Source organism: Vipera ursinii (genome assembly GCF_947247035.1).
Source record: "Vipera ursinii genome assembly, chromosome: Z".
NCBI lineage: Eukaryota > Metazoa > Chordata > Lepidosauria > Squamata > Viperidae > Vipera > Vipera ursinii.
The window spans coordinates 44,661,521-44,676,539 of NC_139517.1; the positions used below are offsets into that span (position 1 = coordinate 44,661,521).

General features: G+C 40.2%; 1 protein-coding gene across 1 annotated transcript in view; it reads left to right on the forward strand.

Annotated features, from left to right (window-relative positions):
• The first annotated feature begins 312 nt into the window (after nucleotides 1–312).
• The window catches only part of SMYD1 (SET and MYND domain containing 1), a 42,957-nt gene continuing 28,250 nt past the window's right edge, over nucleotides 313–15,019 (forward strand). Inside the window, exon 1 of the mRNA XM_083377937.1 lies at nucleotides 313–651. Coding sequence (XP_083234063.1) covers nucleotides 530–651 — 122 coding nt within the window. The 5' untranslated portion in view covers nucleotides 313–529. The remainder of the gene's footprint in view (nucleotides 652–15,019) is intronic.

A 15,019-nucleotide genomic window follows, 5' to 3' on the forward strand; every position in this document is an offset into this window, starting at 1 on the left:
CCTAACATAGCTCTGATTGCATATGAAATAAATGCATCATTGTTTATTTTTTTTAAAAAAGAGAGTAGATAATATTAAATGTTAATAGACACTGCATACCAGTCATGCCACTTAGCAGATACTCAGCTGTTGATCTCTGACAGGCAGAAGCATCTGGCTTCCAAAAATACTTGCCAGAACACACATTAACTTCCCAACAGGAGACAGTAAACTGAATGTTATAGCTATTGCATGACCATTTTTCCCAAGAGTAATAGAATTTTACTCACGGTTTCATGAAGATAACCCTGATAGCGTGTTGCCAATCTTTCTTTTCTGTCTGCAAAGGCATTTGATGAACTTAAAAATAAGGCTTTCCTGTTCCCCTTAGAGGAAGGGTACTATTTGGGAGGTCCTAAGACTGCCCATTTATAGGATTGGTTCTCTGAAAGTTGGGAAGTCTTTAAAGAGCAGGAGTGACACAAAGTCTGAGTCATTTGGAACCTTCCTGTGTGAAAAGCTTAGATGTCCTGATATAGAAAAAGGAGGCATGGAAACAGTTGAAGTTTTCAATCCAGAAGGCAAAGGCAGGGGGCTGAAAGCAACAAAAGAATTTTGGGCTGGAGATGTAATTTTTGCAGAGCGAGCCTATTCTGCAGTGGTATTTGACAGGTAAGCAGGGAAAACTGCTGTGGTGGAATTTGACAGGTAAGCAGGGAAAACTAATGTGTGCATTGTTAGGAAGCAAGTGGGAAGTGAAAAGAGAGAGATGGTACAAGAGAGATATTATTCATCATGTTGTAATCAGGGAGAAAGTTAGAACTCCTTGTCCAACTCACAGATGAGACAATAAGAGTAACTTCTCAGACAGAGTTAGTTTTCTGGAACAATGATGAGACAGGAGATTCCTCTTTTCATCTCTGACTTGGAAGTTGTAGTGTACCTTTAGAAAATCACTGCTTATCAGGCTCAGATAACCCTTCCCCACAACCATGCAATGTCAGCATAATATGCTCAGGGTACAAAAGAACATTTAACACCTTATTGGTGCTATATGAGTACATATATCAACAATGAACTGAGATTGTGCAGTCTGGTATATCCAGAAGCTCTTACTGGGAATTTCATTGATAATAGCTATTACTCAGATATTATTAATATAAAATGATAAGAATAAGATTCATAAAATATTTTCCCTATTGGCTTCCCTCCAGATCCCTTCTTCTCTACAGTTTAAAAAGGATGCTTTAAATTCCTGGCCTTTTTAAAAAAAATCAGAATATGAATTTAGATTTGTATAAGATCTCGTACATTCTCCAAGAATTACTGGATGACTGTCACTTCTTAATTTATCATGAATGCACAGACAATGTGGGTGGAAAGTGCCTTAGTTGTAGGACTGTACCTTGGTGGGTTCCCTTGTTTTATAATCCATAAGTGATTATGGATATATGAAATAGGGAAGCCTGTTTAGCTAGATTACTTTGTTCACAGATTTCTGTAGGACCTGGAGCACTGCTTAATCAGCAATCTGGAGGAATATGCTAGTCTTGCCTTACCTGCTTTTGGATGTGGCCAGTGCTGGACAAGTCGTGTCCCTGAAATGACAGTAGGGATTCCACTCCTAGTATATCCATATTGCATCTTCTTACTAACAAATCTAAAAGAGGTAATTGGTTTTTCATAGGGAACATATGCTGAACTGCAAAAATGATGTAGAACCAACAACATTGGCTTTGCCATCAACTCAGGCCACTATATAGTAAAGCACTAAATTTTCCTTTAGCCCCTTTCCTCCAAATATGAATAGTAATAAAGGCTCTCTCAGTGCTCTCCTTGGGTCCTGGTGCTATATTTAGGCATGCTATTTTACCTCTTTAGTTCAACCTCTTGAATCTCCTTGAGCCTTTTCTCTTTGGCTGGGAGGAAAAAGAGCAGTGTACATGAATTCTTCAGCTTTGGAATCATTGCTTGTAGCTAAGCTAGCTTCGTCCACCACCATCACTATCCAATGTTGCTACTTTTCCTAGACATGAAACCTTTGGATGAACATTGGAACATTTTCTTCAAATATATAACCCAGTGAAGTACTGCAGTGAGAGATAGCGTCAAGACAATGAGAAGTGGCATTACTGCTTTACACTGCATTGGTGAGACCACACCTGAAACACTGCATCCATTTCTGGTCATCACAATACAAAAAAATTGTTGAGACTCTCAAAAGGATGCAGAAAAGAGAAACAAAAATGACAGGGTCTGAAGGCTAAATCGTACAATGAACAGTTGAGGTTGCTAAGCATGTCTAGCTTGTTGGAGAAAAGGATTAGGGGGGACATGGTAGCTGTCTTCCAGTACTTGAGGAGCTAACACAAAGAAGAGGGGTTTGATTTATTCTATAGGGCACTAAGGGCAGGACAAGAAGTAATGGGTGAAACCTTGTCAAAGAGAGATCTAACCTATAAGGACATTTTTTTCTGACAGTGAGAGCAATTAATGGAATTGCTTGCATCTTAGAGTTGTGGGTGCTCCATCACTGGAGGTTTTCAGGAATAGACTGGACAACCATTGGACTGGGATGGTATAAGGCTCTTGCCAGGGTTTGGATTAGAAGACCTCTGGGGTCCCTTCCAGCCCTATTATTTTATGATTTTAATTGATTGCCAGAAGCTAAACTCACCTTTTATGTGGCTTTCTTTCCTTAAGAAAATAATGATTTGGTCTACAGACTTCAGAGGAACTGCAGAAGACATGCCACTAAATTGCTTGAGTGGAGAAGGGCAGAATCCTAGAATTATTGTTTTGAGGAGGGCAACAGGGAGCAATTTAATTGACAAAATGGATACCTTAAATCTTGCAAAACAATCTGTAGTAATCTAGTGTCCGCAGGTTAGAGCAAACAGAAGCTATGTCTGAAACCAGCAGAAATGGATTTATGTTTCTCCAGAAATAGCTTGGCTTGTTAAAATGATTGTTCTGAATGGGGTCATCTCCCATTTGAAGGAAATGGTCACAACTTGGACTCAAGGCAATGACTTGAAGAGTAAGTGGAAACCAGGGGCCCTTCACCCAGCTATGCTGCTGCATCAATTGCAAACATAACCCTGAACCATGAAGCCCTGATTACAGAGACTCAGGTCTTCATTATTATACATCTAGATCATTCTAATACACTATTTGTTGTTGTTGTTAGCTGCGAAGTCGTGTCCGACCCATCGCGACCCTATGGACAACATTCCTCCAGGCCTTCCTGTCCTCTACCATCTTCTGGAGTCCATTTAAGCTCACGCCTACTGCTTCAGTGACTCCATCCAGCCACCTCATTCTCTGTCGTCCCCTTCTTCTATTGCCCTCGATCTTCCCCAGCATTAGGCTCTTCTCCAGGGAGTCCTTCCTTCTCATTAGGTGGCCAAAGTACTTGAGTTTTAGCTTCAGGATCTGGCCTTCTAAAGAGCAGTCAGGATTGATCTCCTCTAGGACTGACCGGTTTGATCGCCTTGCAGTCCAAGGGACTCGCAGGAGTCTTCTCCAGCACCACAGTTCAAAGGCCTCAATTCTTTGGCGCTCAGCCTTTCTTATGGTCCAACTTTCACTACCATACATTGCAACTGGAAAGACCATAGCCTTGACTATACGCACTTTTGTTGACAGGGTGATGTCTCTGCTTTTTAGTGTGCTGTCTAGATTTGCCATGGCTTTCCTCCCCAGGAGCAAGCGTCTTTTAATTTCTTGGCTACAGTCCCCATCTGCAGTGATCTTGGAGCCCAGGAAAATAAAATCTGTCACTACCTCCATTTCTTCCCCATCTATTTGCCAGGAATTGAGAGGGCCAGATGCCATGATCTTGGTTTTCTTAATGTTAAGTTTCAACCCAAGTTTTGCACTCTCCTTCTTCACCTGCAACAAGAGGCTCTTTAGTTCTTCTTCACTTTCTGCCATTAGAGTGGTATCATCTGCGTATCTTAGATTGTTGATATTTCTTCCGGCAATCTTAATTCCAACTTTTGATTCATCTAGCCCTGCCTTTCTCATGATGTGCTCTGCATATAAGTTAAATAGGCAGGGCGACAGTATACAGCCTTGCCGGACTCCTTTCCCAATTTTGAACCAATCAGTGGTTCCGTGTCCAGTTCTCACTGTTGCTTCTTGACCCGCATATAGGTTTCTCAAGAGCCCAATAAGATGGTCTGGTACTCCCATCTCTTTAAGAACTTGCCACAGTTTGTTATGATCCACACAATCAAAGGCTTTAGCATAGTCAATGAAGCAGAAGTAGATGTTTTTCTGGAACTCCCTAGCTTTCTCCATGATCCAGCGTATGTTGGCAATTTGATCTCTAGTTCCTCTGCCTCTTCGAAATCCTGCCTGCACTTCTGGTAGTTCTCGATCCACAAACTGCTGAAGTCTAGCTTGTAGGATTTTAAGCATGACTTTACTAGCATGAGAAATGAGTGCAATGGTGCGATAGTTTGAACATTCTTTGGCACTGCCTTTCTTAGGAATTGGAATGTAAACTGATCTTTTCCAATCCTGTGGCCACTGTTGAGTTTTCCAAATTTGCTGGCAAATTGAGTGTAGCACTTTTACTGCATTGTCTTTTAAGATTTTGAATAGCTCAGCTGGAATACTGTCACCTCCACTAGCTTTGTTGTTGCTCAGCTTTTCTAAGGCCCACTTCACTTCACATTCTAGGATGTCTGGCTCGAGGTCAGTGACCACCTCATTGTGATTATCAGGGACGTTAAGCTCATTCTTGTATAGTTCTTCTGTGTAATTTTGCCACCTCTTCTTAATCTCTTCTGCCTCTGTTAGGTCCCTGCCATTTTGGTCCTTTATCATGCCCATTTTTGCATTAAACGTTCCCTTCATTTCTCTAATTTTCTTGAAAAGATCTCTGGTCCTCCCTATTCTATTGTTTTCTTCTATTTCTTTGCACTGTTCATTTAAGAAGGCATTCTTATCTCTTCTAGCTATTCTCTGGAATTCTGCATTCAATTGGGTGTATCTTTCTTTTTCTCCCTTGCCTTTCGCTTCCCTCCTTTCCTCAGCTATTTGCAAAGCTTCCTCAGACAGCCATTTTGCTTTCTTGCATTTCTTTTTCTTTGGGATGGTTTTGGTTGCTACCTGTTGTACAATGTCACAAACCTCTGTCCATAGTTCTTCAGGCACTCTGTCTATCAGATCTAATTCCTTAAATCTATTTGTCACCTCTACTGTATATTCAACAGGGATATGATTTAATTCATACCTGACTGGCCTAGTGCTTTTCCCTACTTTCTTCAGTTTAAGCCTAAACTTTGCAAGGAGAAGCTCATGGTCTGAGCCACAGTCAGCTCCTGGTCTTGTTTTTACTGACTGTATAGAGCTTCTCCATCTTTGGCTGCAGAGCATATAGTCAATCTGATTTCTGTGTTGACCATCTGGTGATGTCCATGTGTAGAGCCGTCTCTTGGGTTGTTGGAAAAGAGTGTTTGCTATGACCATCGTATTCTCTTGACAGAATTCTATCAGCCTGTGCCCTGCTTCATTTTGCACTCCAAGGCCAAACTTGCCTGTTATTCCAGTTATCTTTTGGCTTCCTACTTTAGCATTCCAATCCCCCATGATGATAAGAACATCATTTTTTGGTGTTAGTTCTATAAGGTGCTGTAGTGCTTCATAGAACTGGTCAATTTCATCCTCTTCAGCACTGGTGGTTGGGGCATAGACTTGGACTACTGTGATATTGAATGGTTTGCCTTGGATTCGAACTGAGATCATTCTGTCATTTTGAGGATTGTATCCCAGTATTGCTTTTCCTACTCTTTTATTGACTATGAAGGCTACTCCATTTCTTCTGAAGGATTCTTGCCCACAGTAGTATACCTGATGGTCATCTGAATTAAATTCACCCATTCCTGTCCATTTTAGTTCGCTGATACCTAAGATGTCGATGTTCAGTCTTGTCATCTCTTGTTTGACCACGTCCAGCTTTCCTTGATTCATGGATCTTACATTCCAGGTTCCTATGGAGAAAAAATCTTTACAGCATCGGACTTTCCTTTCACCACCAGACACATCCACAGCTGAGCGTCCTTTCGGCTTTGGCCCAGTCGCTTCATTCTTTCTGGCGCTACTAGTACTAGCCCTCTGCTCTTCCCCAGTAGCATATTGGACGCCTTCCGACCTGAGGGGCTCATCTTCCAGCGTCATATCGTTTTGCCTTTTGGTACTGTCCATAGGGTTTTCATGGCAAAGATACTGGAGTGGTTTGCCATTTCCTTCTCCAGTGGATCACGTTTTGTCAGAACTCTCTGCTATGACCTGTCCGTCTTGAGTGGCCCTGCACGGCATAGCTCATAGCTTCATTGAATTACGCAAGCCCCTTCGCCACGACAAGGCAGTAATCCATGAAGGGGCTAATACACTATACATGACAATAAAACAGATAACTTTGAAACTGTAGCTGCTAGGTTATTGTTGAGTGGAAGTTGTTACTGTTATATAACATCAATTTTCTGGTTGCTGTTCACTTGTCTTCAAAACAATTATCTTTAGCTTTATTAAAAATATTTTGATAAGTAATACTTTTACTTCCAGGACTGCCATTACAATTGTGCATTTTTGCAGTCCATTGTTATTTTTATCCCTCTTGAGTCTTGCAACTAAGTCCTGGAAAAGGGCATGTGTGATTATGGTGGATTTCATTTCAGACATTTAAGAAGTCTTTACACAGTTGAGCTAGAAGACAGAGCTTCAGTTTTCTCATTGAGGAAAATGTCTGCAGACATAGTAGCTTTTTCCAGTTGGAGAAGGCAAATGTTATAAATTTTGTATATCCAGGTATTTTGGGGATCCAGTCCTAGAAGCTTCAATAGCAACACTCTGGAGGTGTGAGAACACTGATTCTGTCATGCCAACACAGCTGGAGAACAATTGGGGAAATTAGCCCATTATACTCTTTGATGATTGATAGAATTTAACATTAACATCCTCGCCCCCATATTTCAATTCTCAAAAGCAAATTCCATCTCAGATTAGCTGTATTGGGAATTGTTTGTGGGTCGATGTGATCCTTTTGGCAATGCATTTATTAAAATTGAAATAATACAGTAAAGATTAACAATGCTCCTGTGCGAAAAACCACAATATAATTGTGTTTATGTATCTGAGAGAAAATAGTGTCCATCTAATATGTGTATGCATCTAAGAAGTAGAAGGAAAAGCAAGGTCACCCTCACCATTCCCTCTGTCATTTAATGTGCTAGGCTCTTTTACATTACAGCATCTGTTGTCATTGTTCTGCAGCAATGATAATTCTAGCAAGCCTGGAAGAACCTGGCAGACAATGGCAGCGTGCCTGGATCTCTTTTTTCCCAGGGCAATGAATAGGAGGAAGAGAAAGAGAAAATACATCCTTTCCTCCTTTCTTGTCATAGGGTCCTCTGCTGGGAAACACCCTTTACAAACCAGACTGGTGGTGGGGTGATGGTTCGCTTTGGAAAGTAAAAGTTATTAGAGACAATTTTTGGCAAGGAGTTGGGGAAAAAGGAATGAGGGGAAAAACAGCAACCCTATGCTGTAAAACTTTACACTATTTGTTTTACAATTGTATAAAATATTACCATGTGTGAAAAATGTACTCCTCTTATAAAATGTTACAGGGCATGGTCAGAGAAGTTTAGGACCAATTAAAAAAAGCACATCTTTATATAGGTAGTCCTCAACTTATGATAATAACTGAGACCAAAATTTCTATTGTTAAGCAAGGCATTGTTAAATAAGTCACACTCAATTTTATGACCTTTTTTGCCATGGTTGTTAAGGGAATCACTGCAATGGTTAAGTGGATCACATGGTCATTAAGCACATCTGGCTTCCCCCCATTGACTTTGCTTGGTGGAAACCAGCTGGGGAAGCTCCCAAATGGTGATCACATGACTCTGGGATGCTGCAACCATTGTAAATAAATGCCGGTTGCCAGGCACTGATATTCTGATCATGTGACAATGGAGATGTCACAATGGATGTAAGTGTGAGGATCAGTTGTAAGTCACTTTTTTCAGTGCTATTGTAATTTTGAATGGTCACTAAACTAATGATTGTAAGTCAAGGACTACCCGTACAATGCATACCTTAACTGTGGCTAGCAGATGGGATGATAGTCACCAATTTAGAGCCAGTAAAAAAACAAACAAAAAAACAAAACAACCCCCGCAAGGCTATATTCTTCAGCTTCTTGAGGAAGACTTTTAAAAGATACTGCTTTAAAGAGGTGCTGCCCTTGCAGTCCTCCATGTTCCAAAATACCTTTCTGAATCATTTTTGAGGCAGAGACAGAGTATGGACAAATTCAAGGTAGTCCAGTCTAGCAATGGCCACAGTCCTGATGGCAGTATATCATATCCTGAATCACAGGCAACATGCCAGCTACTGACAACCATCATTTTGGCTATAACTGTTTTGTCCTTTTTCCTGAAAGTTGATTGGTTCCTATGAGATTCAGAATACTGTATTAGTACAGTGAGCTTATTTTTGTTTACTTAATTTACTGTATTTTCTCATTTTGGCCCTGCCAGGAAATTATGGTCTTAGGTAAGTAGGTAAATACATCTTGGTTTTCTTTTTTGTAAAATAAATGATGACATGCTGTAATGTATCATGTGTTGTTCATCTGAGATTATATTTACCTACTTTTAAGAACTGCTAAGGACCAGATGATTTTTACTATGTCCTGATATATAAAATCATAGAACTGAAAGTGGGTGTACTTTCTTTTTCACAAGACTGTAGCTACCCAGTAAGTTCAATGGGATTTATCCTCAGGTAGATAGATTTGCAATTTCTATGAGCCTGATGAGAGAGGGCCTCCTCAGGGTGCCACCGATCAGAGAATGTCGATTGGTGGCCCCCAGGGGGAGATCCTTCTCTGTGGGCGCCCCGGAGCTGTGGAATCAGCTACCGGTAGAGCTCCGGATGGCGCCCGATCTTCGCTCCTTTCGTCGCGATCTTAAGACGTTTCTGTTTGTTCAAGCCGGCCTAGCCTGATGGGGATTGGTGGGGTTTTTTATTTTTGGTGTCTTAATTTTAACTTTATTCCAATTGTTTTAACTTGGGCAATCATTTAATCTTTTTTTTAATGTTTGTATTTAGTATTTTATTCTGCCCTGTGAACCGCCCTGAGTCCTCAGGGAGAAGGGCGGTATACAAATATTATTAAATTAAATTAAATTAAAATTTATTTCCTGGACAATGTTGCTACTTGCCCTCCTTCACGGTCTCCTCACTTCCCTATGACAGATTAATTCAGCTATAACTGTTTTTATTAGAGTTTATTATACTGTAAAATACAAATGGAAATACAGATCAAAAAGGAAAGGTGAAAGGAGTGTATGGTAAAAAAAAGAAAAAAGAAAAGAATGACTTCCAACTCTTTTCAGTACACCAGAAAGCAGCCTCAACGTTTTGTTTTACATTTCTAATAAATACAAGCCGTTTCAGTAACAACATAACCTAATCTAATCTAATCATTAAAACCTAAAATCAAAGTTCCATTTTTTTCCTATTTTGAACACAAGGGAGTTAAAGCTGTTTTAATCAGACTTCTGTCTCCTTGTTTCCTTATAAGGAGAACAAACTCTGCAGCATCTTTTCACAGCACTGACTTGACAATTGATAGAATCCAGTCAGGTACTTCAGACTGATGTCAGCCTTGCATAGTGCATGCCATAAGGATTCTGCCTGGTTTATGTGGTTTCTCCAGAGCAATTGGAAAAGCCATTTTAAGCTGAGAGTCTGGTATACACTTCAGTTGTCATCAAACTTGTCTTAACACAATGACCTTATCGTATTTGAACCATAGGAAGAAAATCATAGAGAAAGTGTCTTTTATTCTTCTGTATTTGTTCCTTTCATTAAATGGCTTACAGAGAGCTGTTAAGACAGATAACCAAGGTCAAGAAATGGCAGAATGCCCATTTTAAGTGGATTGTTAGAATTTATGCACGAGACCACTATCTCTGCTGTAGGAATGCTGTGGGAATCCCACCATTAGCAACCCTGCTTATAGAAAGCAATTCAATGAGTTTGTTTTTTTATTTGATTCTGACCCTAAGGCTACTACAGCAAACTTTCAGAAAGAGGGCTGGAGATTAGTTCACCACAAAATGAGATCATGAAAGTAGCGTCTCAACTTTCTCATCACAGCAAAAAAATACAGACTTAAAGGTAATTTGGATCAAACTAATGAACCATGTACCATCAAGAGATAAAAACAACAACAAAATATCTATTCTGAAAGGAAAGTTGTTTGATTTTATTTATTTATTTATTTATTTATTTATTTATTTATTTATTATTTATTTATTTAGTTGCATTTGTATACCGCCCTTTCCCTGAGGACTCAGGGCGGTTTACAGGGAATTAAAAAATCCAATATACAAAAGTTAAAACCATATTAAAAAATATTAAATTAACCCTGTACACAATTAAAACCCCAATTAAAAAATTACTCCTCAGCCTGGGCCCGAGAGCTCAAAGAGCCAGGTCTTCAGGCCCCGGCGGAATGATCGGAGGTCGGGGGCAGTTCTCAGCTCCACCGGCAGCTGGTTCCAGAGGGCAGGCGCTCCCACTGAGAAGGCCCTATCCCTGGGTGTCACCCGCCGGCAATCTCTCACCGGCGGAACCCTGAGCAGACCCTCCCTGTGGGAGCGCACTGGGCGAAGGGCGTTTGATGCCGGCAGCAGGTGTTCCCTCAAATAACCCGGACCCAGGCCATGTAGGGCTTTATAGGTAATAACCAGCACCTTGAATTTCACCCGGAGGGCAACCGGAAGCCAATGCAGCTCACGGAGTAGAGGTGTTACATGGGAGTATCGGGAAACCCCCATTACAACTCGCGCAGCCGCATTCTGCACCAGTTGAAGCCTCCGAGTGGCTTATTAAATGTATATACTGGCTTATTAAATGTATATACTGAGTGGCTTATTAAATGTATATACTGCCCATCTTGCCAACTTGCTAACTCTAGGTGGCTTATAACCAAATAAAACAAGATAAAATATTAAAATAATAAATATCAAATATTTACCTAAAATTAATAAAGACTCCAAGAAAGGGAGCAAGATGCACAAATGGAGTAGAGGTGGAGTTTTATGTCAATCCATTAACCACCTCCAGTATGACATGTCCCCATTGGGACCCTGGCCAATTGGCAGAGTCAGATTTCAAGGCCCTTTTGGAAAGCCAAAGGTTTAGGTGCTGATTTTACCTCTGGACACCAGATGAGAACAGTATGGTTGCATAAAGAGCTTTCTGACAAACTGAGGGACAAAAAAGGTCAAATACAGGAAATGGAAAGATGGGGCACATAAAGCAGAATACCAACAAACAGGCCGAATCTGCCAGGAGGGACTCAGAAAAGCTTAGGCTCAGAATAAGTTAAAACTACCAACCAGTGCCAAAAATAATTTTAAAAAATGTTTCTTTCAATATGTAAGGAACAAGAAGAAAGTCAAAGAAACAATAAAATCACAACTTTTTTGGAGGAACATTTAAACTAAATAATGGGGATAGTGAGTTAATTGATACAGAACATCACTGTCCCCGGCAATCTAAGAAAATAGGTGAAGCCAGGCACCACACAAGTTATGCAGCAAGTAAACACAGGGTCAGTCATAAAGGACTCAAATGTCTATACACTAATGCACAGAGTATGAACAGTAAGCAGGGTGAACTAGAAATTCAGGTAAATAAGGGCGGATATGATATTGTTGCCATTACAGAAACATGGTGGGACGAAACCTACCAATGGAACACAGAGCTAGAGGGATTTAAACTATTTAAAAGAAACAGACTAAACAAAAGAGGAGGTGGAGTTGCTCTATATATAAGAAATAACTTTATCTCTACAGAAATAGAGCACAACAATGATGAAAACTGTAAACCTGAATGCATTTGGGTCAATATAAAAGGGGAAAAAATGACATTGCCATAGGTGTGTACTATAGGCCGCCCAACCAAGCAGAGGAAATAGATGAACTTTTTGCTAGTCAGCTAACTAAGGTATGTAAGAAGCACATCACAATAGTAATGGAGGACTTTAATTACCCTGATATCAACTGGGAGACAAACTCTGCACCAAGTGGAAGATCAAACAGATTCCTGTCAAACCTAGCAGACAACTTTCTCTCCCAAAAAGTAGAGAAGGGAACTAGGGGATTAGCCATATTGGATTTAATTCTCACAAACAGAGATGAAATGATAGAAGGTGTCGAAGCCACAGGAACCTTGGGGGGAAGTGATCATGCAATATTGGAATTCAACATTCTAGAGGCACAAGCAATAGAACACAGCCAAAGTAGAGTCTTGGACTTTAAAAGAGCTAATTTCAATAAACTTAGAGAGACCATGGGAAGAATTCCATGGATGAGAATCCTAAAGGGGAAAACAACTCAAGAAGCTTGGGAAATTTTGAAAAGTGAGATAATAAAGGTCCAGTCTAGTACAATACCAAAAAGAAAAAAAATAACAGCTCTCAAAAGAAACCAGCATGGCTGCATAAAGAACTCTCTGATAAATTGAAAGATAAAAAGGACAAGAATTGGAAAAAGGGGCACATAACTAAGTCAGAATATCAGCAAATAGCCCGAGCCTGCAAAGATGAAGTGAGGAAAGCTAAGGCTCAAAATGAACTAAGGCTTGCAACCAAAGTCAAAAATAACAAAAAATGCTTCTTTCAACATATAAAAAACAAGAAAAAAGTTAAGGAAATAATTGGTCCATTAGTGGAGGAAAGTGGCAAGAAGGTGACAAGCAATAGGGAGAAAGCAGAACTATTCAACTCGTTTTTTGCATCTGTCTTTACACAAAGGGAAAAAACAGTCCAACCTACCAAAACCAGTGCCATAAAAAACAGAATAGAAACGCAAGTTAAGATAGGCAAAAAAAATGGTAAGTGAACACCTGTCCAGCCTAGACGAGTTCAAATCACCAGGACCAGATGGATTACACCCCAAAGTTCTCAAGGAACTGGCAGACGTGATCTCAGAACCACTGAACTATATTTTTCAAAGATCCTGGAGCACTGGGGAACTACCAGAGGACTGGAAGAGAGCTGATGTAGTTCCCATATTCAAAAAAGGGAAAAAAATAGATCCAGGAAACTACAGACCTATCAGCCTGACCTCAATACCTGGGAAGATTCTGGAAAAGATAATCAAACAACAAATCAGCGAGCAACTTGATGCAAACAAAGTCATCACTAAAAGTCAACATGGGTTTGTCAAAAACAGATCATGCCAGACAAATCTTATTACATTCTTTGACCAAGTGACAAAATTAGTGGACCAGAGGAATGCTGTAGATATAATTTACTTGGACTTCAGTAAGGCATTTGATAAAGTAGATCACAACCTACTACTTGATAAGCTAGAAAAATGTGGGTTAGACAGCATCACCACCAGATGGATTCGTAGCTGACAGGCCATACTCAGCGTGTGGTCCTCAATGGAACTGCATCTACATGGAAGGAAGTGTGTAGTGGGGTGCCCCAGGGCTCTGTTCTGGGCCCAGTGCTCTTCAATATCTTCATTAATGACTTGGATGAGGGGATAGATGGGGAACTCATCAAATTTGCAGACGACACCAAGCTGGCAGGAATAGCCAATACTCCAGAAGATAGGCTTAAGATACAGAAGGATCTGGACAGACTCGAACACTGGGCACTATCTAACAAAATGAAATTCAATGGTGAAAAAAGTAAGGTTCTACATTTAGGCAGGAAAAATCAAATGCACAGGTATAGTATAGGTGGTACCTTGCTCAATAGTAGTAACTGTGAGAGGGATCTCGGAGTCCTAGTAGACAATCACTTAAATATGAGCCAGCAGTGTGCTGCAGCTGCCAAAAAAGCCAACACAGTGCTAGGCTGCATTAACAGAGGGATAGAATCAAGATCAAGTGAAGTACTAATACCACTTTACAATGCTTTGGTAAGGCCACACCTGGAATACTGCATCCAGTTTTGGTCACCACGATGTAAAAAAGATGTCGAGACTCTAGAAAGGGTACAGAGAAGAGCAACAAAGATGATTAGGGGGCTGGAGGCCAAAACATATAGGGAACGGTTGCTGGAATTGGATATGTGTAGTTTAACGAAGAGAAGAGTGAGGGGTGACATGATAGCAGTGTTCCAATATCTCAGGGGCTACCACAAAGAAGAGGGAGTCAAGCTATTCTCCAAAGCACCTGAAAGCAGGACAAGAAGCAATGTATGGAAACTAGTCAAGGAGAGAAGCAACCTAGAACTAAGGAGAAACTTCTTGACAGTTAGAACAATTAACCAGTGGAACAACCTGCCTCCAGAGGTGGTGAATGCTGCAACACTGGAGGTTTTTAAGAAGAGACTGGACAGCCACTTGCCTGAAATGGTATAAGGTTTCCTGCCTGAGCAGGGGGTTAGACTAGATGACCTCCAAGGTCCCTTCCAACACTATTGTTGTTGTTGTTGTTGTTGTTGTTGTTGTTGTTGTTATTATTATTATTATTATTATTATTATTATTATTATTATTATTATTATTATTATTATTATTATTATTATTATTACAATAAGTCCACTCATGGGAGCAGATGGAAGAAGGTGATAGGCAGCAGGGAGAAAGCAGAACTGCTTAATTTCTTCTTTACATCTGTTTTTTATGCAAAAGGAAGAAAAAGCCCAACCTATTAGAGGGAGATTGAACAGGTATATAATTCAAAATAGATAAGGAATTAGTAAGAGAATACTTATCCACTTTGGATGAGTACAAATCACTTGGGCCAGATAGTTTATCCTAGAATTTTGAAGGAGCTGACAGGTATCATCTTGGAGCAACTGAATGTAATCTTTCAAAACTCATGTAGCACATGGAAATACCAAAGTACTGGAAAAGAGTTGATGCAATAGCAGTCTACAAAAAGGAGGAATAATGGAATCAGGAAATTAGAAGCCAATCAGTCTGACATCACTACATGGGAAAATCAAGTAGAGGACCTCTGAGCACCTAGAAACAAACAAGTGATTAG